This window comes from Xiphophorus hellerii, chromosome 8 (assembly GCF_003331165.1).
Source record: "Xiphophorus hellerii strain 12219 chromosome 8, Xiphophorus_hellerii-4.1, whole genome shotgun sequence".
NCBI classification, from domain to species: domain Eukaryota; kingdom Metazoa; phylum Chordata; class Actinopteri; order Cyprinodontiformes; family Poeciliidae; genus Xiphophorus; species Xiphophorus hellerii.
The window spans coordinates 2,420,799-2,447,405 of NC_045679.1; the positions used below are offsets into that span (position 1 = coordinate 2,420,799).

At 39.7% G+C, this 26,607-nt stretch overlaps 1 protein-coding gene across 1 annotated transcript in view; it reads left to right on the forward strand.

Annotated features, from left to right (window-relative positions):
• LOC116724477 (NACHT, LRR and PYD domains-containing protein 12-like) overlaps nucleotides 1–26,607 on the forward strand; it is a 71,622-nt gene that overhangs the window by 32,096 nt on the left and 12,919 nt on the right. Inside the window, exons 7-8 of the mRNA XM_032570197.1 lie at nucleotides 9,522–9,695; nucleotides 9,874–10,047. Of these exons, the coding sequence (XP_032426088.1) occupies nucleotides 9,522–9,695; nucleotides 9,874–10,047 (348 nt within the window). The remainder of the gene's footprint in view (nucleotides 1–9,521; nucleotides 9,696–9,873; nucleotides 10,048–26,607) is intronic.

Sequence of the window (26,607 nt, forward strand, 5' to 3'; positions counted from 1 at the left end):
AGAACAGTCCATGGTGGGGGTGTGAGGGGTCACTGACGATGTTTCAGCCTCAGGACACGCAGCGCTGGGATGAAATGTCCTGAATGGAGGGAAGGGGGGCCCCGATGATCCTCTCTGCTATCCGCACCACTCTCCTCACGTTCTTCCAGTCGGAGGCGCTGCAGCCTCCACACCACACAGAGAGGCAGCTGGTCAGAATGCTCTCTATGGTGCTTCTGTAGAACGTCTTGAGGATGGGCGGGGGCAGGTGTGCTCTTCTCATCCTCCGCAGGAAATACAAACGTTTCTGTGCCCTCTTGACCAGAGACGTGGTGTTCCCAGTTCAGGTGAGGTCGTTTGTGATGTGCACCCCCAGGAATTTGGTGCTGCTGACCACCTCCACAGCCGAGCTGTTGATGAGCAGTGGAGCGTGGCTGGGCCGGTTCTTCCTGAAGTCGACGATCATCTCCTTCGTCTTGTCAACGTTCAGGATCAGGCTGTTGTCTCTGCACCAGTCCACCAGCTGCTCCACCTCCTCTCTGTAGTCCAGGTCGTTGTCGTCTCTGATGAGGCCCACCACCGTTGTGTCATCCGCGAACTTCACGATGTGATTGGTGGCGAACCTGGGGACGCAGTCGTGTGTCATCAGAGTGAACAGCAGAGGGCTCAGGACGCAGCCCTGAGGGGAGCCTGTGCTGAGGGTGATGACATCGGAGGTGTGTTGTCTGATCCGGACTGACTGAGGTCTGTCGGTGAGGAAGTCTAGCAACCAGTTGCGCAGGGGGGTGCTGAAGCCCAGGTGTCCCAGTTTTTCTGCCAGATGCTGTGGGATGATTATGTTGAACGCTGAGCTGAAGTCCAGGAACAACATCCGCACATCTTCTCCTCCTGGTGAGCCAGGCTCAGGTGTAGGGCGGAGGAGATGGCGTCCTCAGTGGAGCGGTTTCGGCGGTAGGCAAACTGGAACGGGTCGAATGTGGGGGGGAGTCTGGAGACGATGTGTTCTTTTACCAGCCTTTCAAAGCACTTCATCATGATGGGAGTCAGTGCCACAGGCCGGTAATCATTGAAAGAGGTGACTTGAGGTTTCTTTGGCACCGGAATGATGGAGGCAGTTTTGAGACAGGCTGGCACTGTGGCTTGGTCCAGTGAGGTGTTAAAAATGTCTGTTAGGACACCAGCCAGCTGACCTGCGCATTCCCTGAACACCCGCCCAGGTATGTTGTCGGGGCGTGGGGCCTTCCGTGGGTTGACTCTTTTCAGAGTCTTCAACACATCGGCTGTGTCCAGGCAGAGTGCCTCCTCTTCCAGGTGGGGAACAGTTTCCTTTGCCGGAGTACTGTTCAGTGTTCAGTTCACCTCCCAAAGAAGTTATTGAGTCCATTTAGAAAGTCAGCATCAATTTCACCCACTGGGGGGGAGGAGGATGGATTGTAATCTGTGATCGCCGTTATGCCTTGCCACATACTCCTGGTGTTGCTGGTGTCGTGGAAGAACTCCTGTATTTTCCGACTGTGGGTTCGCTTTGCTAACCTGATAGCACGGTTCAAGTTGGCTCTCGCTATCCTCAGTGCCTCCTTGTCGCCAGACTTGAAGGCTGAGTTCCGTGCTTTTATCATTTCCCATACCTCCTTAGTCATCCAGGGTTTTTGGTTGGCCCGGGTGATAATGTTCTTAGTGATGCTGACGTCCTCTGTGCACTTGTTGATGTAGGCTGACACAGTCATGGCGTACTCATCGATGTTGATCTGGTCGTTGTAAGTGGCTGCTGCCTTGAACATCTCATAGTCAGAGCACTCAAAACAGTCCTGAAGTGCCTCCATGGCCCCCTCAGTCCACACTCTCACCTGCCTCACTGTAGGTTTTGTTCTGATCAGCAGGGGCTTGTATGCAGGAATTAGCATAACAGATAGGTGGTCTGAAGAGCCAAGGTGGGGGCGGGGGGCTGCTCTGAATATAGAATAGAATAGAATAGAAGTACTTTATTCATCCCAGCAGGGAAATTACTTCGCAGTTACAGCATAGAGACAAGACAAGAGACAAGACACAATAACAAGGTCCGGGTGTTGAGTCAGTAGTTTGGCTGTGGCAGAGCTGATGACGTCACAGGCCACCGCTGCATCAGCTGATGGGGGAATGTAAACAGTGATCAAAATGGCGGACGTAAACTCCCTCGGTAAATAACACGGCCACATTCCCACAGCCAGAAGTTCAATGTCCGGGCTACAAATCTGTTCCTTCACGTTAACATGACCGGGATTACACCACCTCTCACTCACATAAGTGCAATCCCACCGCCCTTCTTCTTCCGACTCTTGGAAAAGTCCCTGTCCCCCGCACCAAGGAAAATCCAGGAACCTCCACGCTGTATTCCGGAATAAGCGAGTGCAGCCAGGTTTCCGTGAAGCAGAAGATACTGCACTCCCAGTACTCCTTCTGCGCCTTCTCCTCTTCTACCTCCGTTTAACTCCACACCCGCAGCCCCGTCGTCTCCTCCGTAACTCCTCCGGGACCACAGGCCCGTCTCCGGGCCGCAGCAGAGGCCCACACAGCGCAATCAGCCGCTCATGCGAGCAAACAATGCCGCTACTCCGCTTGGCGAGGTTCTCCGCAACCAAGAGTATAAAAAGTAGTAGAAGAACGCGGAGAACATTGACAGAACCACATCCAGCCATTGTGGAAAGCCCAAATGATGATCCATGGGTTCTTCAAGCACGGATCATTAATCGGTTACAGCAAATATACACAGACAAACACACACGACGGGAGCTGCGTCTGCAGGCAGCCAGCTGCGCCGGCGCCATCTTGACGAAAAAAAAAAATGCTTCTTTGATGTTGGTGTAGGCCAAGTCTAGAGTATTTCCTCCCCTGGTTGGAAAATCCACATACTGGTTGAAGTGAGGGAGAACAGTCTTCATGTTGGCCTGGTTAAAATCCCCAGCAATGATGAAAACGCCCTCTGTGTGTGAGGATTGCAAATCACTGATGGTCCGGTAGAGAACACTCATAGCCTCTTTAGTGTTAGCACTGGGGGGCACGTACACAGCAGTGATGCTAACAACAGTAAACTCCCTGGGCAGGTAGAATGGTCTGCAGTTAACAGTCAGAAGCTCGATGTCAGGGGAGCAGTAACTGGCGACATTCATGGCATTTTTACACCAGTTGTTGTTGATGTAAATACACAGCCCCCCTCCTCGGGTTTTACCGCTGAGAGCGCTGCTCCTGTCTGCGCGGAATGTAGCAAGCCCCTCCAGGCTAACAACGTTGTCCGGTATGGACGAGTTGAGCCATGTCTCTGTCAGAATGAGAGCGCAGCAGTTCCTCAACTCTCTATGAAGACAGTTCTAGTTGCAGATGGTCTATTTTGTTGTCCAGAGAGCGGACGTTGGAGAGGAAGATGGACGGAAGCGGCGATCTGTGGGGGTTAGCGTTTAGCTTAGCTGTTAGTCCACTTCGACAGCCGCGCTTCCGCTGCCTGTCGCACCGCCTTCGCTTTCTCCTCCTCCGGCTAGTGCTGCTAGGCGAGTCCACTGCGCTGCGGGCCGCTGGGTCTTGCTTCCGTAGCACTCTGAGATCACGTAAACACTCCAGAGTAGTCGTATTTATGAGTCCAAAATCACTTGATGATCGTAATTCCAGCAGACGCTGGCAATCATATGCTAACTTACTGAGTGGATGCAAAGTTTGTAGCGTTTTAGGCGGAGTATTTTGCTCAAATACTCGCAAGTTGTCGAGAGCCCATGCAGCCGCAGCCATTTTGGGCGCCGCCATCTTCATGAACTACAGAGTGAGCACCTAGGCATGTGTTACCCTGCAACCTTGGATGGCTGAGGGTAAAGTAGAAGATGATCTTCCCTCAACGTGTCATGCTGTTGTAGGGCAGTGGCTTAAATATGTCAGCGGATGCCACCAAAATGTTAGATTTGTTCTTTGAGTTATGGAAGTTGGTAAAGTGTGTCCGTTGAAGAACACCGTACTTGGCGTCTGTTACGGTGCGCTGGCAGAACAACGGTCAGTATTTGCTGTGAATTCTGAAGGCGAAGCCGCTGCGCTGTCGGTTGGTCCGAATAAACGGTCTAAACCACGATCTCAACCGCCGTGTGTGTCCGATTTCTGCCTCAAGTTTCCTTCCGACAACCACCATTAAAGAAAACACAACGCAGAGTCTAAGGAACAGCGAGGTGTCGTCTCACATGGACAGGGTTACACTGTGATACAGAAAAGATGAGACACACACGCTGAGCTTCCGTCAGCATCTAACATTAAGATTTATTCGTCTTGTGTACAATGAACATACTCCATATTTTCAAATCTTTTGTATTTTTAACAATCCCAATAAAAGTACATGAATTTGCTTTTAGCTATTTAAATAGCCTTCACAACCTCTATTCTGCACAGATAAAATATACTTTAATATTTAAACATCTTATCTTACAACTGTATTGTTTTACATAACAATAATACTTTATCTGCTACTCAAAGAAATACAGAACTGAAAAAGGTGTAATGGTCCTTTAACGCTACATCTCTTTACTAACCTTTACACTTAACAGCCATTAGCTACGAATGTCGTGGTTTTGCTGGTTTTTGAGAAGGAAACGCCATTTTGCAGATAAAGCAATTAAAATAGCATCATTTATCTGAAAATCGTTTTGAAATGTACAAAATCCAACCAGTTCAATATGAATTCAGCAGTCCTTTAGCTGTTTCTCAGCTAGCTCAATACACAGAAACAAAGTCCGCTAGCATTAGCATAAACCAGCCTCCAGAATTGTGTCCTGCCTTCCACACAATACGCATCACAAACCGGACAACATGACTCACTAGTCAACTCCCGATTCAATAACCTCTTCAACTCCCAAATGTATGCATAAAAATACATTTTTACTAACCTGTGATACAGAAAAGATGAGACACACGTTGAGCTTCCGTCAGCATCTAACAGGAAGATTTATTCTTCTTATGTGCTCAGCCTTTTCTATACCACCAACGGGACAGCGCCCCTGGCGGCCGCGCGCGGAATTGCACGGACGAAATGAAATAACGCTACTGTATATAACTTATTACAACGAGAAATTTAAGATATAAAATGAAAAATAATGTTGGGGTGCCTATTTTCTTACTTCTTGGTTTTTGTTTACTAATAACGTGTTTTTCACCCCTCTACACATATAGACTGTTTTTACAAACATTTGTGAAAAAATGTGTTGCTCTCAAGAACTTGGTGAATTTCAGAGTGGAACTGTGATAGGATGTGCAACAAGTGGGTTTTTTTTCATGTCCTGGATGGCAGAGAACCTATAAATATGTAGAAATTGAATATTATGGAAGTATCATAACTTAAATTTAAGGCTGAGCACCAGAGTTTTCTAGAAAAATATTCAGATTTTATTTTGTGGTTTTAAAGGCTCTACATTGAAGATGATAATAAATAAAGACATACTTTATTTTCTATTACTATCAGCTTCAATATCCCCTCTGCTCTCGGCTCACATACGGAGCTGTCGGCTAGTGTTAACACTCAGCCCCTCCAGATTCAAACTCTTCTTACTAAAGTAAGAGTTAAAGAGTTAAATATAATTGAAATATTGGCCACATTTGACAGAAAAAGGAACCAAGTCTATGAAAACAATGTAGCCAGTTTTGATTTAAGGCATAATAATGCAGTTTATCACGATTCAGCTGAAGTAATGAAATGAACAAACTTCAGTCTGATTTTTGTTAGTGTATTTTTTCCTACTGAGCAGTAAAAGTAAATAAAATGTGTTACATGTCTTTTGCTTTAAGTATTTACTTACTGGAGGGTTTTTTGTTTGTGCTGCAGAGCCACAGCTAACAGCTAGCTCCTCACTTTAGCGGCTCTAACGGAGCCTGTTCCGTTCAGCTGCTGTTGCTCCTCCTACACTTTGGACTGAACCATTGTTCTAATAATGATGGGGGTACCTACAAATTAATTTTTATTTTTTCTTAGATTAATGACAGATTTACTTTATTCTTTGTTTCTATTTTCTTTTTATATTGATATTGTTTAAATACAAAGGTTTCTTTCAAGAATTCTTTGGGGGGGACAATTCCAAGATAGGGGGCTCCGGACCCCCCGACCCACCTGGGATTTACGGCTATATCCATACAGGTCAGCCTGTGTCCAGTTTGAGTGAAAAGAGGTGCAGGTGATCCACGCCTCAGAGATCAAGCAGTAGCAGCACGAGGCAACATGTAGAGGCTCCAGCTGTGTGATTGGTCCACTCTCCTGGTTTTAAATGCATCAACTATAAACCTATCTATAGAAATAAATCTGTGAAACACTCAGAGCAACAAAGACTCTTGCATTATTGCAGATCCTTCCTCCCAGAAGTTGTTAGACTTTCTAACCAGAACTGCTCCCAAAAAACTCATTAATTATTTACATCCTGGCTGTTACATTCTTTATTTTTAAGTGTCTTTTAAATAGTCTATTGCTGTTTCAATGTACAAATATACACATCTTACATAAGATTATAAATTGCCCTACTCAGCTGCACATTTTTTCAAACTGATTATGCTGTTTTTAGTAAATGTACAGCATTATTATTGCTCTATTATAAATGTGTTCTTACTCTACAGTCTATTATTTTTGTTTTTACATTTTCTTGAATATCTGATTTTTCCATTTACCTTAACCTTGTTGCTGGTAAACCTGAACTCCCTGCTGTGGAAAAATGAAAGATGTTTATGTTCTGAAATGTTGATTTTTATTACTCATGTAACAGAATTAGAGTGTTATTACTATTTCATTTTATTGACAAGTTAATTTATTGACTTTTTTCCTCTTCTGAAAATGACCAGTTCAGACCTTGGGTTCTACCTCAATGTTCTCATCATGTGATGAATTGTGTGTCTGCAGCTTATCAGGCTGTTTGGTCTCAGAGGAAGGCTGTGCTTCTCTGGCCTCAGCTCTGACCTCCAACCCCTCCCATCTGAAAGAGTTGGACCTGAGCTACAATCATCCAGGAGACTCAGGAGTGAAGCTGCTGTCGGCTGGACTGAAGGATCCAGACTGGAGACTGGAAGCTCTCAGGTATGGAGGAACCTGCTGCAGGAGCAGAGAAGGTCTGATAGAGGAGGAAGAGGGAGAAATGTCTTTAGTCAGTCTGCTGGGAAACATTTAGTTTGAAGTTGAATATTTAGTTTATAACCATGGCATTTATAAATTAATGGATAAAATTTTAACCTCATTTTCTCTCTTATGACAAGCTAAATAACTCAAGTTATTTCTGTTTTTTTTGACTGGGTAACTTTGCAAACAAACTCATTTAAACGATAGGAATCTTTCACATGGTTCTTAATGAACCTGGGAAACCGACCCATCTACTGGAACCACAATAACATGGTAGTCAGAGCAGCAGGGGGCCAAATATAGCTCCATGTGGAACCAAGAGGTTGGAGAGAGAAAATCAGTTTGAAACTGTTTCCTATCAGAGTTCAGTTTGTCTCTCTGTCTTCACAAACCAGGAGCATCATGGGCTGGGCGGGGCTTCCACTGATGGACCTACTGAGAAAATACAAGGAGCTGATTGGCTGATGGACAGGAAGTTAAACTGTTCAGATAAATTACATTAACAGATATTATTGGCATTGAAGAGATATGGCTGAGAGCAATTATAGATTCTAGAATAAGTGGAAATGTTTCAGTAACAGGAAGAGGATGAGCAACATGTTAAAATAATCATCTATATTCAGAGAAACAAGTAGAGGAATTTATCTAGAATATATATAATATAAAGTCAGAACCTTCTTGAAATTCACTGTTATACAGACCACAAGAGATCTTTTAAACTAAACAGTCATTAATATCTAAAATAACACTTTGAAGAATTTGAATTAATATGAGTCACAACAAGATTTAATTTCCTTTTGGGATCAATAAGCTGTTTTTTACTTTGAATTTAATTATATCAGTAGAAAGAATAATAAATAATTAGAAATTAAAGAAGAGATAACTATTATGAACGTTAGATTAGAATCAGTATGAGCCCCACAGCGGCCTGAATCCGACGGCCAACTGCTGCCTTATTTGTTCGTTCTCTCACTCTTTTATTTTACCAAACTGCCAGAACCACTTTGTGTCCAGACTTGGGTTTAATAAAACCTCTTTGTTAGAAACATCATCTGGTCTGGACTTTCTATTTTGTGAGTTCTGTGTGATGACATAAGGATCGTAACATATTGGTGGCCCATCCTCTTCCAACAAAATGTTTAAAACATATTTGGAGGGCCGTTCAATGTTGTGATATTTATGAATGCAATTTTAATTGTGGTAACTTCTGAAAGTGTGTTTTCTATGTGTTTAGTAACATTTAGTGTCAGGTTGGTGGGGTGTTTTCAGAACTCTTTAATTTAAATACTGCGTTAAATTTCCTTATATTTAATGTTTATCTAGTGCTTGTTTTTGGATTGTTTTAGTAGCAAATTTGTTTCTATTTTTTCCCACATTAGTTTTGTCGTATTTTTTTCTCAAACTAAAAAGGAGTTTTTATACAATCCTTTTTTTGAACAATTTGATTCTTGTTCAAAAATAGTTTTTGTCAGTTGCTGCTCAGTTTTCCATTTCTGTATCCAACAGTTAAAACATGGAAAGATGAAATTCCAGATTTGCTCTGCTTTGATTCAAACTGGTGTTTTCCCTCAAACCAGCTCTGATGCTGATCCTCAAACTAAGCCTGATGCTGTTCTTCAGCCCAGCCTTGATTCTCAGGCTTCATTGGACTCTTTCTGTTAAAATTGACATGGAATTAATTTAGTTCATAGAGGAATTTAATATTTATCTTGCCAGCCTCCTTGTTGCCTTTAGTTCAGTCCTTCATGGCTGGAGGCCCATCTATAGACTGAACCAGTTCACAACAAAACTTAGACTTAGACTGACTTTATTGTCATTTTGCATGCACAGGGTGCATACAGAACGAAATTTCGTTGCATACGGCTCAGGACAATGTTTTGAGCTTTCAATGTGGTGAGGTTACTCCAGAATAAAATAAAATACAGTATAAAATATGAATATAAATATAGAATATAAAGTGCAGGAATGACAGTAAAATATAAGTTATTTAGCTATGTACATGTGCAAGGTATAAAGTGGAGACCAGTTTTTGAGTGCAGTCCAGTTAAGAGTTCAGCAGTCTGATGGCAAGTGGGAAAAAGCTGTTTCGGAACCAGGTGGACCTGCACCGGACGCTGCGGAACCTCTTTCCAGAGGACAGCAGGGAGAACAGTCCATGGTGGGGGTGTGAGGGGTCACTGACGATGTTTCAGCCTCAGGACACGCAGCGCTGGGATGAAATGTCCTGAATGGAGGGAAGGGGGGGCCCCGATGATCCTTTCTGCTGTTCGCACCACTCTCCTCACGTTCTTCCAGTCGGAGGCGCTGCAGCCTCCACACCACACAGAGGCAACATAATTATATTTAAAACAGTCCCTTAAATCAGTAAAGAGGAACATTGTTGACTGGGAAAAAATACAATTTTAAAGAATTGTTTAATAACAAATGTTTCTCTCTGTCTCCTCAGACTGAGTGACTGTAACCTCTCAGAGAGAAGCTGTGAAGCTCTGTCCTCAGTTCTCAGCTCCCAGTCCTCCAGTCTCAGAGAACTGGACCTGAGTAACAACAACCTGCAGGATTCAGGAGTGAAGCTTCTCTCTGCTGGACTGAAGAGTCCAAACTGCAACCTGGAAACTCTCAGGTAACTCTGGGCACTTGACAAATTGCTGCATCTTACGGATCCCAGCAGTTAATTGACTTTCTTATTTATTACACATGTTACAGATCCATCCATCCATCCATCCATCGACCAGTTCAGACCTCGGGTTCTACCTCAATGTTCTCATATTCTCATCATGTGATGAATTGTGTGTCTGCAGCTTATCAGGCTGTTTGGTCTCAGAGGAAGGCTGTGCTTCTCTGGCCTCAGCTCTGACCTCCAACCCCTCCCATCTGAAAGAGTTGGACCTGAGCTACAATCATCCAGGAGACTCAGGAGTGAAGCTGCTGTCGGCTGGACTGAAGGATCCACACTGGAGACTGGAAGCTCTCAGGTATGGAAGAACCTGCTGCAGGAGCAGAGAAGGTCTGATAGAGGAGGAAGAGGGAGAAATGTCTTTAGTCAGTCTGCTGGGAAACATTTAGTTTGAAGCTGAATATTTAATTTGATAATTATATTTAGACGCCTCATCTGGAGGCTGAGATCATTACCCAGTTTTCTGGAATATTCTCCAGACTAAGAACGGCTCACAAGGAAAATTAAAGAGTGGGATGGGTTTAATAGTTTAATAGGGACTCTGACTAAATTAATAAAAGAAGTTCAGTTAGATTTCCATGATGATCTACTGATGGCAGAAAGACTTTAAAACAATATTTGATGGAGCTCCAGACCAATCAGCCCCAAGAAGCAAAGATGAGAAGAAAAGTAACTTCATGTTGGTCAGATGGATGTTTAAATTTCTGAGAGAAAAAAATAAAGAACTTTAGATTTTTATCAAAACTCACAACTTTCAGGATTTAATAAAATATAAAATACATAAAAAGTGAAGAAAACTATTCATGAGGCAAAGTAAGAAAGTGAGAATTTTAACAGTTTCATCCATTTAGTAGTTTGTTCTCCACCAGGGGGCGATATCTGGAAACTGATCCACAGAATGAAAGGAATCAGGAGAAAATGGAAATCCCTTGTTTTCCAGAGGAAATGAAAAATTGCAGTGAATAATGAGGAAAATGTAAAATTTAAAAACCAAGTTTTGTTCTTTTAAAAACAATTTGATCTACAAAATAAATAAAAATGATACTTTTCACATCTAACAGACACCTTAGCTCCTCCCTGATAAATCAATCTCACTTTCCAGCCCTGCATTCAGCAACTTACCAAACATGAGCAACGAAAAACACTGAGGCAAAAAGCCTAAATGTTTTTTTCTCCTGTCGTTTTCAGCCACAAACATTTAACTAAAGTATCTACTGACATGTTTCTGTCTCTGCCTCCCTCTCTCTGCATCCTGATGTCCCTGCAAAGATTCATGTATTTACAACAGACACTACAGTAATGTACAGGATCAGAATGTGAATTAACTAAATATAAAAAACTATGTTTTTATCATACAGAATGAGAATTTAAACAACTTAACAATTTTCAGATGTATAGGTTATTATATCTGAACTCTATTTACTGAGTAACCCGTTTCTGACAGCAAAAAATTTCACTCATTTATTTTGAAATCTCTCCTCAAGCGCTTTTCTTTTCATGTCTCCTGACCATTACTCTTACAGTGTGGACATAATGAAAAAAAATATTGAAATGTTGAAAGAAATCAACCTGACATCAGTCGTCACATGTTCTCCTTTCTGGTTCTACTAAAATTGACATAATTTTTCCATCTTCACACCCTGAAACTCCACCTGCTCTCCTGTCTTCCCTGACCTGCTCTCATAGTAAAATAGTTTAGTTTATTTAAAAATTAAAACCGGTTAATACATATTTCAATAAACTAAATGAAGACTCACCAGAGCTTCTTTGCTTTTCTTCAACATCATTCTAGCACCGCCATTCTCCTGAATATATAATATAATATAATATAATATAATATAATATAATATAATATAATATAACATAACATAATATAATATAATATAACATAATATAATATAATAAACATGTGAAGTGGTCAGTATGATCAGGTGTTGTGTAGCCGTTGCTAAAGGCTAATTTTGCTGCTGTTTCAGCCTCATTGTGATGAAGTAAAACATTGTGACTAGAGTAGCTAACTTTTAGACAAAGTTAGTAGTAACATTTTGAACTGTGAGTATTCCAGAATTAAAACGGTTTAACCAAAAATAATTCGTTATACATGTGAAAATAAAGTGACAGCAAGATATTATAAACAAACAATGTTCATGGCAACATTCCTGACAGACTGTTTACCTCTTTCACATGGAGTTTCTGACTCCTGTTGCCTTTAAGCCCTCTGAGCCTTAAAGGAGGGCCTTCAAAATAAAAGCACGCGAGTGGAAGATTTCAAAATTCTTTGCAACTTCGGTGAAATTATTAGGTGAGACAAATGTGACTGTCACCAGTATTGGGGGGGTGATACGTCCCCTGGTTCCTCTGCCTATGGAATAATAACATTTTATTGATAAAGTAGAGGGATGATATCAGCCCATCAGATGGTTTAGAAGAGGGAGAGGAAGCATCATGGGACTGCAGAGGTCCTTCACCTGATCCTGGTTGTTGGGACAAGAACTTTGTTACTGAACTTAAGGACATTTTTCATGTTTCTGTACGTAAGTAGATTTAATGGTGGGAACTTTTACTCCACCACATTTTACAGTATCTGTACTTTCTACTTCACTACATTTCAATAAAGCGTTGCGTTACAAGTTACATCCAAGTCGCTTTGCGCTTTTTGATTTGTTGGTTAGTTTGAAAGTAATCAATGATTCTGGTGCCGCCTTTGCCTCCCTGATATCATGAACTGCTAGCTTTCAAAAATTCACCATCAAATCTGAAAAACATATCGAGGAAAGTTAAGCTGCTAAACGCTGTCTGAGTTTTGGGTGTTAAATTGATTTAGGTTAGAGAAGTTTTATGTAATCTTACCAAGCTTCTAGTTTAAATCGACTGCAATAAGTAAAACAATTAAATAGTTGTAAGCAGCTGAACTGGCAGTAACATTGATTAACAAGTAACAAGCAGTCAGAGTGTAGAAGTTGAGAGCTGGAGAAGTTTCCTCCTGTTGCTGCAGCAGCAGAGATGTTCTGCTTCATGGACTAAATCAGGTTGGAAAGAGGAGAGATCTTTACTGAGCTGCTGGATAAATGCTTCTGAAACATTTCAACTCTTTCTGGAAACTAATGAGACATAAAAACAATGGATGTTTTTACCATCCAGACCTTTAGAACCAGTTCAGGTCAATAGTTCAGTTGTATCTGTGGAAGATGAACAGATTTGATGTGAAATGATGAAATTCTTCATTTCTATCTGATGTTCCAGCAGATCTGTAGAAAATGGAGCTGCAGCTCTCAGATATTTCAGTCGTCATGTTTTCTATCAATGAATCCACTGATTAAAGCAGGAATCTCATCTCCATGTTCTCCTCCAGAGGTTCCCAAGGTTTGTTCCTGGAAGCTGCTGCTGGTTCCTCCAATCCAGGCTCCGCCCCCTTTAGAGGAAATACGTCCATATATGGCGCTAAGAGTCACCTTGATGCTGCAAAGCTTTGTTCAGGGAAGAGATGTCAGGATGTTAGTGTCAGTCTGTTCAAGGCTTTAGTTGTTCTCCTCATGAGGAGCTGAAGTCTCTGACAGGAACGTAGAGCTGAACAGGAGAAGAACTTGAAGCTTCTTCTTGGCCTCTGATTGCAACAGCAGGACAATCCAACATTTCTGGATATTACAGTGAGGCCACAGCAGGTTTTCAGCAGCAGGGCTGTTTAGTGTTTCATTCCTTCATCGGTGTGTGGGAGTGTGGATGGAACAGGTATCCAGGTGTTGTGTCAGAGTTTAGATTGATTGTATTTTAATGCTGATTATTAAATCAGGTTGAGCTTCCAGAAATGTTTCCTTAGTTTCCTGATGTCCTTTTAGGCTTCAGTGAGTTTCTTCAGGTTGTTACTGAGGGATTTCCTTTCTCCTCTCTGTTGGAGCTTTTCCTGTGTTTGGAGAAATGAGTTGTGCTGCAGCAGCACCAACTGTCCTTCCTACATCCACTGCAGTTTGCAATCCAAATGTTGGACTGTTCCTGTCTCAGTGGAGGACAATGTGTGTCTGAGAGACATGTAATGTCCATGTTTGCTGCTGAAAGAGACTGATGGTCTGACCCCCCTCCTCCTTTCAGGGTGGAGCCTGCTGGAGTCCCATTCTTGACACCAGGTCTGAGGAAGTGTAAGTGTGTTTTTCATCTGATTCATGACAACAAAGCAGCTCACATTCAACCATCTTCAAACTGTCACATCACTCATTCAGGAGTCATAATCAAAGTGTCAATAAATGATCAATAACTGCAGCTGGATTGTGTTTGTTCTCTCCATCAGATTCCTGTCAACTCACCATCGACACAAACACAGTGAACAAAAACCTCAAACTGTCTGAAGACAACAGGAAGGTGACATTTGTGAAGGAGCTTCAGTCATATCCTGATCATCCAGACAGATTTGATGAGTGGAATCAGCTGCTGTGTAGAACTGGTCTGACTGGTCGCTGTTACTGGGAGGTTGAGTGGAGAGGAGAAGTTTATATATCAGTGAGTTACAGAAGAAACAGGAGGAAAGGAAACAGTAGAGACTGTTGGTTTGGAGGGAATGATCATTCCTGGAGTCTGAGATGCTCTGATGATGGTTACTCTGTCTGGCACAATAACAGACAAATTCGTCTCTCCTCCTCCTCTGTCTCTAACAGAGTAGCAGTGTATGTGGACTGTCCTGCTGGCATTCTGTCCTTCTACAGAGTTTCCTCTGACTCACTGATCCTCCTCCACACCTTCAACACCACATTCACTGAACCTCTGATTCCTGGATTTGGGTTCTGGCGGACCAGTATTTTAACATATAGATTCTTTTTGCTTTTTTCTGGTTCCTCAGTGTTTCTGTGCTGATTTGAGTCTAAAGAGTCTAAAGATTTTCCTCCTGTCAGAGAAACTCTCTCACTGTTGAACAGATAGTTCAGTCTCTACAATCTATTTCTTGGTGAAACAATTCTGATTGAGTCCTTGGAAACTTTTTCTTCTTCCAGTACTTTAAATATGGAAGCTGGGATTATTCCAGGATTATTCCAGGATTATTCTAGGATCTTCATGTTTTTCTGTCTGTTTCCAGTCAAAGCTTCACACTGAATATCAAGATGTTGTTTCTCTTATTTTTTCATTTCATTTATCAGATTTCATTGAAATGTTGATCAGTTTTTCTCAATCACTGATCATTTTCTGTTTCTATCGGCTCCTATTTTTCTAAACATGTCAGATTTGAATATTAAATCTTCTGTTTGTAAATTTGCTGCAGTTTTTCTTCATGTGTTTTAAATAAAAACATTTTTCTTCTGCATTTGGTTCATTTGCTGCTCATTCTGTTCTTTTCCTGCTCATATTTAAATATCTGCATTAAAAAGATTTTTTCATCAACTCTGCCTTTCAGAAAGTCCTGATTTAAAGTAAAACATTCCCATCCCATAAAGGTCAGAGGTCAATGCTTTGAAGCCTAAAGTGGGAAAATCTTCATATTTTCTGTTTCATTCAGAACTTCTACCTGAAACTCAGAACCTGCAGAACATTTTTCTCTTTGGAGGAAAAATCCCAGGAACTGGAAGATCAGAGCAGAATGAAAACTGGAGATCAGTGTTGGACAGAAAAGGTCTGATCGCTGCATCTCTGCTATATTTTACATTTAAATCTGATAACAGAAAGTAAACCTGTTTTTAGTGAATAAACCAACATGGATATGACCCGCCACAGCGCCAACGTGGGCCACACCTGATTCAACCCAAACCGGAAAATAAAGGATTTAAGTGGAAAAAGCAAAACCCAGTAAAATCAGCAGCTGGTTGTGATTAAAATGCAGTTTGTTGCAGAGGTTCAAACTTCCTGATGGTGACCTCTCCTCCGTCCCTCACCTTGTCTGGCCGGTTTTAATCCTCACTGCAGTGTTAGACTGGACCTCATCTCTCAGATTAACCAGATTAACACTGAGCTGCAACAGGAACCAAACGTCTCTCCTCCAACTTATTTCACTGATTAATAACAAGGTTGGATAAAAACATTGACCTGAGCTTCTCATTCCTTAAAGAGTCATGAAGAAAGACTCACCCTGGAACTGTAGAAAAGAAGTTAGAAAGTTTAAAAATAGATGAAAAAAACTTTGTAAATATATTCTAACAAGTGATTTATTCTGTTTTTTGTATCTTTTAATGTATAAAACTGTATAAAAAAGGTGTAAATGGTTAAAAATCTTCAGAATGAGCCAATTTTTAACCTGATTAATCATCACTATAATTCTTTGTTGGACCATCGCTACGCGGTACTGAGGAGGAAACTTTAAAAAAGTTTTAATGTAACTTTCTCTATGTCCTAACATGAGATAATCTGAGAGAACAAATGGAGTTCCTCTGCCTCCTCCCTGTGTTCTGCTGAATTACTCTACTGGGTCAGAAACAAGCCATCAGAATCAGAACAATTAGCCATGAGCCTGCAAGTATTGGACATGTTTTTGTCTAAATGAGGTGATTTTATGGCTCCATTTTGCCAGATCACATAGTAGCATTTCTACCTAAAGCCAAACATTAACAGCCAATCCATGTGATCGGTATCTGTGATCGGCAGTGATCGGACCTCATGGTGATCAGAACCGGCAGGAAAAACCCTGATGGGAGCGTCTCTACCCAGGAGTAATATGATGGTTTAGAAGTTCATTGAAATCTTTTCCGTTTTGAAAGAAGCTCACATTTGGGGAACTTGTGAATGATTACATTATTTATCATACTTGGTTCTGCTTAAAATTATTCAATTCAACTGAATTATTCTATTGTCATTATTGTTCTTACATTTGGGAGATTGAACATTTCTGTTTTTATTAAGTTTTTAACATAAAACTTTAAAAAGTTCAGAAAATAAAATCAATCTACTGAACATTCTGATTTTATGAGGATCTGTTTGAAATGTTTGTTACAAAGTTTATTACTGCATTAATTTTTATGTGAATTAAATTGGTGTGTTTAATTTGTGTTTTTTGTAATGAACTGTTACTGGATGTAATACTATTTTTATTTTTTAAAGGATTTTGACCCGTTTACTGGCCGACATTTATTCTATAAATCATTTGGTGACCAATTAAAAAGTAAATGTATTGAACTAAAAATGGAATATCTAATTTCTGGAGCAGAAATATTAATCACTAATACAGTTTCCTCAAGTGACTGGAGTTTATTTATTTTTAACACAGTTTGATGAAATGGTGAAGAAAAATATAAGACAATTATAAATGGAACTGGTTCATTTTTGGGGAAAAACCCCTGAAAACGTCTCATTTTAATTTGAATTATAATTTCTGTGTGCACAACATTTCAAATGTTCTAATAATTGCAATGGATAAACATATTTTTAAATGTTTAATTTCCCCTGATGGAAATCCTGATACGTCAACGACCCTGAAACAGACGTTCCTCCAAAATCTCAGTGATTTCCTTTTCTTTCAGTCTTGCATCCACATCAGCAGAAAGAGGTTTTGAAAGCACTGAAATATCATCAGTAGCAATAATTTCAGCATTTAAAAGCTCAAATCTGACTTCATCTAGTTGAGTATCAAGTCCTTGAATGGGAGGTTTTAGACTCCTGGGTAGTTTGAGCAGTGAATGTAACAAACAGCCATTGATAGAAAAAGCTGCTGTTCCTGTAAATGAAGTCAACATGACAGTTTGATTTGATATGTCAGCCTCCTCTCCATCAGTAGAAGAGGCTACTGATGGATCTGATGATCCAGAGCAGTGCTTGCTTCAGAGTCAATACATTTAATCAGGTGGGATTTTCCACTTCCTGCTCCACCGTTGACATAGAAGTAAAATGGATGAGGGTTCAAAGCACAGAAACACTGAATACACCAGTCTCTTACTGCATAGAACACACAGGCCTGGTTCTGGTTCTGGTTCTGGTTCTGATCAATTGTGCGTAACACAGCTGGATCAATTGAAGGCTGTTCCCTGATGACTCTGACTTCTGTTCCAGCATCAGACTGATGACTGTAGTCGGGGGCAATATCCTGTTCTTTGTCCTCATCAGAATATCTCTCAGATTCTCATCACACTGTAATCTTACAGCTTCAGATTCAGGAGCAAGAATCCACCATTCATCAATCACATTGTCTCTGTTTTGTTCTCCTTCTTCCACTGCACTCTGAATCTCCTCACAAAAGTTTCTCATATTTGTCTGTCTGTCTTAATGCTTTTCACAGACTCAATGTCCTCAGAACAAGGAAGTTGTATGCAGCCAGAATAGTAGAAGAACTGATAGGTTTGGGACCATCATAATGTTGGATCATTTAAAAACAACTTAATATGGGTTTAATAATCAGACATCATGCAGGTTATATTTTCACCCACTAGGGAAGATAAATTTCCCGCCATTGAAGAGTTTAGTTGGTACCAAATTAAAACAGGTTCTGGTTCCTTAGAGCTGAACAGAACCTGGATCACTAAAATAACAGCAGCAGAGTCTTTGTGTTCAAACTGGGAGTCATGAAGTGTTCGTGTCTTCACAGGTCAGCAGGTTAACATTCCTCTGACTTCCAGTCAGTACCAGTTAAACCAGTTTGGCTTCATTTCTCCTCTAAAAACTTTCAGTTTAAACTCACCTGTTCATTTGTGGTACCAGTCTGGTCCTACCGCGGTTCTGTTGGGTCTCCATTTGTTTGTTCTTTTTCAGCTATTTGGATCATTTGAACAAACTGTAAGTTTTCTTTGTTTTCTACTTGAACTTTGTCTTCAGAAACTTTCCTGTTTGTTTCTTATTTTTTTATCTGATGTTTAGAGAACAGAAATCTACTGACTTGAACTCAAAGTTTCATCTCTGCTGTTTGAAGGTTAATCTAAGGGATTATTAGATTACTGATAAACTGGAATCCAGCAGCTCTTGATGAAGAGTTGATGTTCTTCATGAACAAACTGCTTTATGTTTTTATTTCCTGGAGTCAAATTCTGTTCTTCACCATTAAAGTTAAACACAACAGTTTCAAAGTAAAATAATATTCTTAAAATGTGTTTAATTCAGTCAGATTATTAAATAGTTAATCTTTGATGGAGCTGGTAGTTCAATAAATGTGAACTAAAATACTTCCTGTTGTTCAGGTTGAATCAGTGAATGTAAATGTTGTTCCATGTCTCCATCTAGTGGACTGATAGTAGAAGTGCAGCAGCTGATGGCAGCTTCCTCTGCCTCTCTGCTGTCTGACTGCATTCACCTGACACTGATATGAAGCAGAGAAGAAGAGCCAATCAGAGGAGGAGCAGCTGATCTTTTTCCAGCTCTAATGATGTAAAGGATGATCAGAGTTGATGTGCAGATGAATGATGTGTGTTTCCTCTGCAGGTGAAGGTAGAAAGTGTGTGTGAGCTGATGTGAATTCAGCAGCATGGATCAGTGTGAGGACAGAGAGGAGGGAGTCCCTCCCTCTAAAACCACTCTGTGTGGGGAAGATGAGAGCCAGAGCAAAGGTCAGAGGTGAGGTCACCATCTCTAACTGTCCACAGCCCTTTTCACACAGCGTTCATTATATCAGGCCAGAACAGACGTGGTGATGAAGCTGCTGCTGCTCCTCTTTGCTGCTTCATCCAGACTGAACAGATTAAGTTTTAATCATCATGTTTCTGTCAGGATCCAGCAGAGACTCAAACCAGAACTAAAGCCAAAACCAGAACCCAGTTGTGTGTCCATGAAGAGCGACAGGTCAAATGATAAACCCATTGACTTTAAATTTCCTGGATCTCCACCATCAGAGAGGTGAGATGTTTCTAACTGCTGTAACTGTTCAGTTTATATCTGTTATTGTGACCATGTGATGATACCAAGTTCTATTGGGTTCTGTTGTTATGCAACAGACCCCAATCATGGGAACATTAGAATGAATATCAGGTTATTTTATTTGTATATGCCTTACATCAATGCATATGGTAACATGTCTTGTTAAAGACGTCTAAATATCTTCCTCCAGCTTCATGATGTGAGAGATCAGCAAGTTAAAATCAACTAAACTTTAATAAAATACAAATATACTTTTGGAAAGCTGACAGAAAAATTCACACTAAGATTCATTCAGATCTGGTTTCCAATCTTAATACCTGCAGTTCTATAGAATAAAGCCACACTTTAAGCTGCATAAAAACATCTTCTGTAATATTACAGCACCGGCCTCTTGCATAACTAATGATTTGAGTTACTTTGAACAGTTTTGGTTATCAGTCCTGCTTCCTAATAAGGAGTTGTTATTTCTGAGATTTTACTGCTGCAGGTGCAGACCAAGCCTTGTATGGTCAACCTGACCAGGACAACAATGTTCATGTACACAAAATATTTCACTAGCAGCAGAGCCATGATCTTATTATAGAAGATCATACTCAGTTAATTAATCTGATCTTCAAAACCTGCTGATGAAACATATTCTAATAAAAGGCTAAAATATAATCCCACAGTCTTCATGTTAACATCAGTATCAATAAATAAAGTCCAATGGGATCATTGGTAACTCAAAAACTAATGAAAGAACTTCAAAGAATCAAATGGGTCCATTTAAATCCACATTCTCTACCCAGAACTTCTAAACGTCCATCTAGTTACCAGAAATCTCAAAATCTGACCTGATGTTTCTCTCAAATCAATTTAACCATCATTCAGGCAGCAACACTGCCCCCTACTGGCCAGTTAATGACACCATAACTAAACAATTACTGCTGATAAATAACAGGAAACAATATTTAACTAGAATCAACAAACTTTTCTGCTATGACCTCTAAAATATATGTGAAGAACAAATAAAAATCTCAATCAGTACATAAATTATGATGTTGACATGACCTTTGAACCACAAAAATTTCATTGCATTTTATTCTGTTTTACATCAACTAAACTTTTAAAAATAAAACAGATTCATTTATTTTGTCCAATATTATTTTGGCACAAAATCAAAAGGGTAGAAGTGAATTTAATTTCTAGGTTAATATTTGGATTGTTCTCTAAATCTGACTAGACAGCTTGATGCTGAAAGAAAACATCTGAATGAACTTCAAGATTCCAGTTTCACCTCTGAGGTTTAAACATCATCCAACATGGCGGATCATCAACCACTTCTAACGTTAATATAAATAATAACTCATGTGGATCTGATTGAGAACCAGATGGTCTATAACGGACCATCTGGTTCTGATTGAAGCTCCATCAGATCCTCCTTGGATGGTCAGAGTGGAAATGATTCCTGGTTCTTCTCCATGTCAGATTTCAACACTAAGATCACCAAACTTCTCTCAGTCATTTCAAACCAACATGTTTGTTTCAGAATCAGATCTTTCTGCTCTTTAAACAAGGCTGGACATTATTCAGGAGGATCAATGATCAGGAACATGCTGGAGGATTGGACCGGTTCTGATAGGAATCATTTAGAACATCAAGTTCACTCTAAGTAATAATCTTGTAAATTTACAGTAAGATACTGGCAGCTACAGATGCCAGCACTTTACTGTGAAGTTATGTTATCTGTACAGTATTTACAGTATGTTACTTTAAAGGTAAAAACATTACAAATACTGTAAAAAAAATTTATTCTGGTGAATTTAGCTGCCAGTAATTTGCTGTAAAATTACATGTTCAACACTGTAATAAAATTTGTAATTAATTTACTGTTATAGTAAATACAGTGGTGAAACTAAATAAAGAGTAAATTACTGGCATCTGTAGCTGCAGGTATTTTACTGTAGGCTTAGTTTCACCACAACATGCACTTTATCAATAATCTCTGGGAAAAAGTATTAATATTACACAATCTTAGTTTTACAGTAGAACAGTAATAATAAACGTGCTAAAATTGGTGCAGTTTTAAAATGCACCAATTTTAAAACTGGTGCATTTTAACCAGTTTTGAGACAACATTCTGTAGGAAAGAGTTTTTAATTTAAAGGCACTGTTATGTACAAACCATATACATTTATACAAAAAGTAATACAAGCAGCTTTCCAGGCCTCATGGAATTAGTTACAAAAACATAAGCCTTGAATGTCAAGAATTGGTCATGATTGTGAAAAACATTGTTACGAAAATTTAAAAACTACAGTTTCCAGTGTCTCTGACTGAGTTTAATGAATTTTGTTTACAGTCTTAAGAATTCAAAAATAATGTTATGGAAAATGATCACATATCCAGGTCTCGTGGTATTGCTAAAGACAAAAAATTAAACCAGTAATAGTTTACATTATAATATCCTATTTAGGGCAACACAACATTCTGCATTTATTATTTATTATTTAACAGTCAAAGTGGTACTTAATTTTTAAGATGCAGGAGAGGTTACCATGGAGCTTGGAAAAGCATAAGAAAATATCAATTAGACCTTAAATGATTTGGAAACAGAATTATTTCAAAGAAACAAAGGACAACTAGTAACCTGGAATGACACTAGAGGGGCATCAGGTTTTTGATCAGGGTAAAAACATGTGCATCACTGTCTGCAGGTTCTTTTGGTTTATCTTGCTCACTTTTCTGGACACCACCTTTCCATGGATGGTCTTTGTGCCTTTCTGGGTTAACCTCAATGAAGTGACTAAACAACACAATACAAAATAAGAAAAGCTTTTCGAAAACTGGCAATTTCAAGCCAGCAGGTCAATGTAATATAAAAAGGTTCTTTACCTAATGTAGATTATTCCGTTTTTAAGTATATTAAGATAACATGTCACTAATGAGAAATAAAAACAATGGATGTTTTTACCATCCAGACCTTTAGAACCAGTTCAGGTCAATAATTCAGTTGTATCTGTGGAAGATGAACAGATTTGATGTGAAATGATGAAATTCTTCATTTCTATCTGATGTTCCAGCAGATCTGTAGAAAATGGAGCTGCAGCTCTCAGATATTTCAGTCCTCATGTTTTCTATCAATGAATCCACTGATTAAAGCAGGAATCTCATCTCCATGTTCTCCTCCAGAGGTTCCCAAGGTTTGTTCCTGGAAGCTGCTGCTGGTTCCTCCAATCCAGGTGGTTACTGAGGGATTTCCTTTCTCCTCTCTGTTGGAGCTTTTCCTGTGTTTGGAGAAATGAGTTGTGCTGCAGCAGCACCAACTGTCCTTCCTACATCCACTGCAGTTTGCAATCCAAATGTTGGACTGTTCCTGTCTCAGTGGAGGACAATGTGTGTCTGAGAGACATGTAATGTCCATGTTTGCTGCTGAAAGAGACTGATGGTCTGACCCCCCTCCTCCTTTCAGGGTGGAGCCTGCTGGAGTCCCATTCTTGACACCAGGTCTGAGGAAGTGTAAGTGTGTTTTTCAACTGATTCATGACAACAAAGCAGCTCACATTCAACCATCTTCAAACTGTCACATCACTCATTCAGGAGTCATCATCAAAGTGTCAATAAATGATCAATAACTGCAGCTGGATTGTGTTTGTTCTCTCCATCAGATTCCTGTCAACTCACCATCGACACAAACACAGTGAACAGAAAACTCAAACTGTCTGAAGACAACAGGAAGGTGACACATTTGGAGGAGTTTCAGTCATATCCTGATCATCCAGACAGATTTGTTTACTGGTATCAGCTGCTGTGTAGCACTGGTCTGACTGGTCGCTGTTACTGGGAGGTCGAGTGGAGAGGAGGAGTTGATATATCAGTGAGTTACAGAAGAATCGGGAGGAAAAGAAACAGTAGAGACTGTTGGTTTGGAGGGAATGATCATTCCTGGAGTCTGAGATGCTCTGATGGTGGTTACTGTGTCTGGCATAATAAAAGTCAAACTCGTCTCTCCTCCTCCTCTGACTCTAACAGAGTAGCAGTGTATGTGGACTGTCCTGCTGGCATTCTGTCCTTCTACAGAGTTTCCTCTGACTCACTGATCCTCCTCCACACCTTCAACACCACATTCACTGAACCTCTGATTCCTGGATTTGGGTTCTGGTGGTCTGATTCCTCAGTGTTTCTGTGCTGATTAGAGCCTAAAGAGTCTAAAGATTTTCCTCCTGTCAGAGAAACTCTCTCACTGTTGAACAGATAGTTCAGTCTCTACAATCTATTTCTTGGTGAAATAATTCTGATTGATTCCTTGGAACCTTTTTCCTTTACATATGGAGGCTGGGATTATTCCAGGATCCTCATGTTTTTCTGTTTGTTTTTAGTCAAACCTTCACACTGAATATCAAGATGTTGTTTCTCTTTTTTTCATTTCATTCATCAGATTTCATTGAAATGTTGATCACTTTCAATCACTGATTATTTTCTGTTTCTATCGGCTCCTATTTTTCTCAACATGTCAGATTTGAATATTTAATCTTCCTTTTGTAAATTTTGTCAAGAAAACCCGAGATCATCCCACTTCCCCATGCTGGAGATTTTACTTTAACAGTAATAATAAATAAAGTTACCTTTAAAAATAATCACACAAGTGACATCTAGGCCCAACAGTAGACTTAAACATCAATAAAATCAATCTGGTGTGTTGTTTTTGTCTCCTGCAAACTTTGCTTTAATTCTACGTCTTTTTTCTATCTAATCATAAGAAATCATAGTCAGTCAGAAAGAGTCATTAAACAGGAAAAGCAGGTTTCCTGGAAAAAGAGGAAGTAAGTTTCCAGCCTGCAGATTTATAAAAATAGCTGAGACTATTCCTTATTTTAAAGCATGAAAGTTTAAAGAATGAAATCTAAACATTTTGAGTAATTTGATAAGATTCAAAGTAAAATACTTTTATTAATATTGGTTTACTTGTAATAATATTTACACTTACATTTGTGGGAATGCTTGCAAGTAAAACAAGTAACTGTAACTTTGGTATCAAATAATTAGAATCATGGATTATTCTTGGTTTCTTTTCAGAAAACATCTGTAATAACTCACATTAAGATTATAATAAGAGTAATTAATAAGTTATAAAATTATAAATGAATGCTAAATCAGAGAAGCTAAAGAAGTTATGAATGTGATTTTGACATTGAACTTGAAATGGTGTAAAATGTGTAACTGCAATTAAACATCACTGATATGTTGGAGGTAGATGGTAGGTGAAAGGTGAAAGGTTAAGGAGAAAAAGGGGAACTAACAGGAGAGCAGAGATGATCAACGCCTTATTTGGAAACAGATTGTTGAACAACGTAAACGTTTCAGAGAAAAGGTCGTGCAGACAATGGACGTAGGAGGACCATTGAGCAACCCTGGGTCATTAGAACAGACATCAAGACATAATGTCTCTAAGACAGTGATGGATATGAGATCATCTGTCCAAGCAGTCAGCCAATGAAACAAGCACAGCATCAGTGCTAGCCAATGCAAACGCACCAAAAGGGGGATAAACCCTATAAAAGGTGGGAGCAAAAGAGGAACCTTTGGTTGGATCCTCCAGGCAGCTTCCAGCCAAGATCGAGACGGACAAAGAACTCTGCAGCTGAAGAAGAGCCGGGGCCACAGAGCCGAAGACTGTCCTGCTCATGGGGACCAACCGGTCAGGCCCACAACCTGTGGCTTCAAATCGCACTTCTCTCATCAGCTGGGTTCAGACCCCAAAGACAAAGATGAAGATAAAGGCAAAGACAAAGAAGAAGAACTGGTGCCTTCCTTCCTGCCAGCACCAAGTCCTGTGTGACCTCACCATCCATGCGGAGAAGAAGCTCATCAGACCTACAGAGATTCCTGCCTTCATCGATCAACATCTTCCTCCTGCTGCAGCACCTTCTTCATCATCAGGCCAGGTCTGGGGTTTGAAACGCCAAACTCCGTCCGTCTCTCTCAAAGGTTCCCTTTTTAGTTCTCAGTGTCAGCAGTAGGGAAAGATAGACTAGATGATTGATTTACTTATTTGATTATTTCTGCTACTGAATTAATCTGTACTGACCCTTTCAAAAATGCTTTACTAATAAAATATTTAGCATAAAGAAAATCTAAAAGATGTTGTGAACATTCAATTAATGAGCCGCCTTAAAGTTCTTTGATGGTTGTAAAATAGCTATGATGTTTGATTCTGGAGAGGAAGAAGTGGAAAATGTTTTTAGGTTGCTGGTAGCCCAAATGTAAAACATCATCCTTGGGACTCGCCCGAGTCACTAAAACCTACCTGGTTCAATAACAAATGCAAGTTGTAAAATAGAGAAGAGCAACCGTTAACAGGTGTGCTCTGTGAAACTAGTTGACTAGTTTCACATACTAGTTTATTACTGCATTAATTTTTATGTGAATTAAATTGGTGTTTAATTTGTGTTTTTTGTAATGAACTGTTACTGGATGTAATACTATTTTTATTTTTTAAAGGATTTTGACCCGTTTACTGGCCGACATTTATTCTATAAATCATTTGGTGACCAATTAAAAAGTAAATGTATTGAACTAAAAATGGAATATCTAATTTCTGGAGCAGAAATATTAATCACTAATACAGTTTCCTCAAGTCACTGGAGTTTATTTATTTTTAACACAGTTTGATGAAATGGTGAAGAAAAATATAAGACAATTATAAATGGAACTGGTTCATTTTTTGGGTAAAATCTGTCATAATTGTTAGAAAAATACAAAGAAAATTAAAAACAGTTTTTAAACACCTTAAATAAAATTAAACTTTTAAAGTAATGTTTAATAAATCATGGAAAATACTTTATTTTAAGATAAATCACGGTCGCACCACATGACATTTTTTAAGACCACAGCCGAATCATATTGATATAAAACCTCTGAAAATACCTCATTTTAATTTTAATTATAATTTCTGTGTTCACAACATTTCAAATGTTCTAATAATTGCAATGGATAAACATATTTTTAAATGTTTAATTTCCCCTGATGGAAATCCTGATACGTCAACGACCCTGAAACAGACGTTCCTCCAAAATCTCAGTGATTTCCTTTTCTTTCAGTCTTGCATCCACATCAGCAGAAAGAGGTTTTG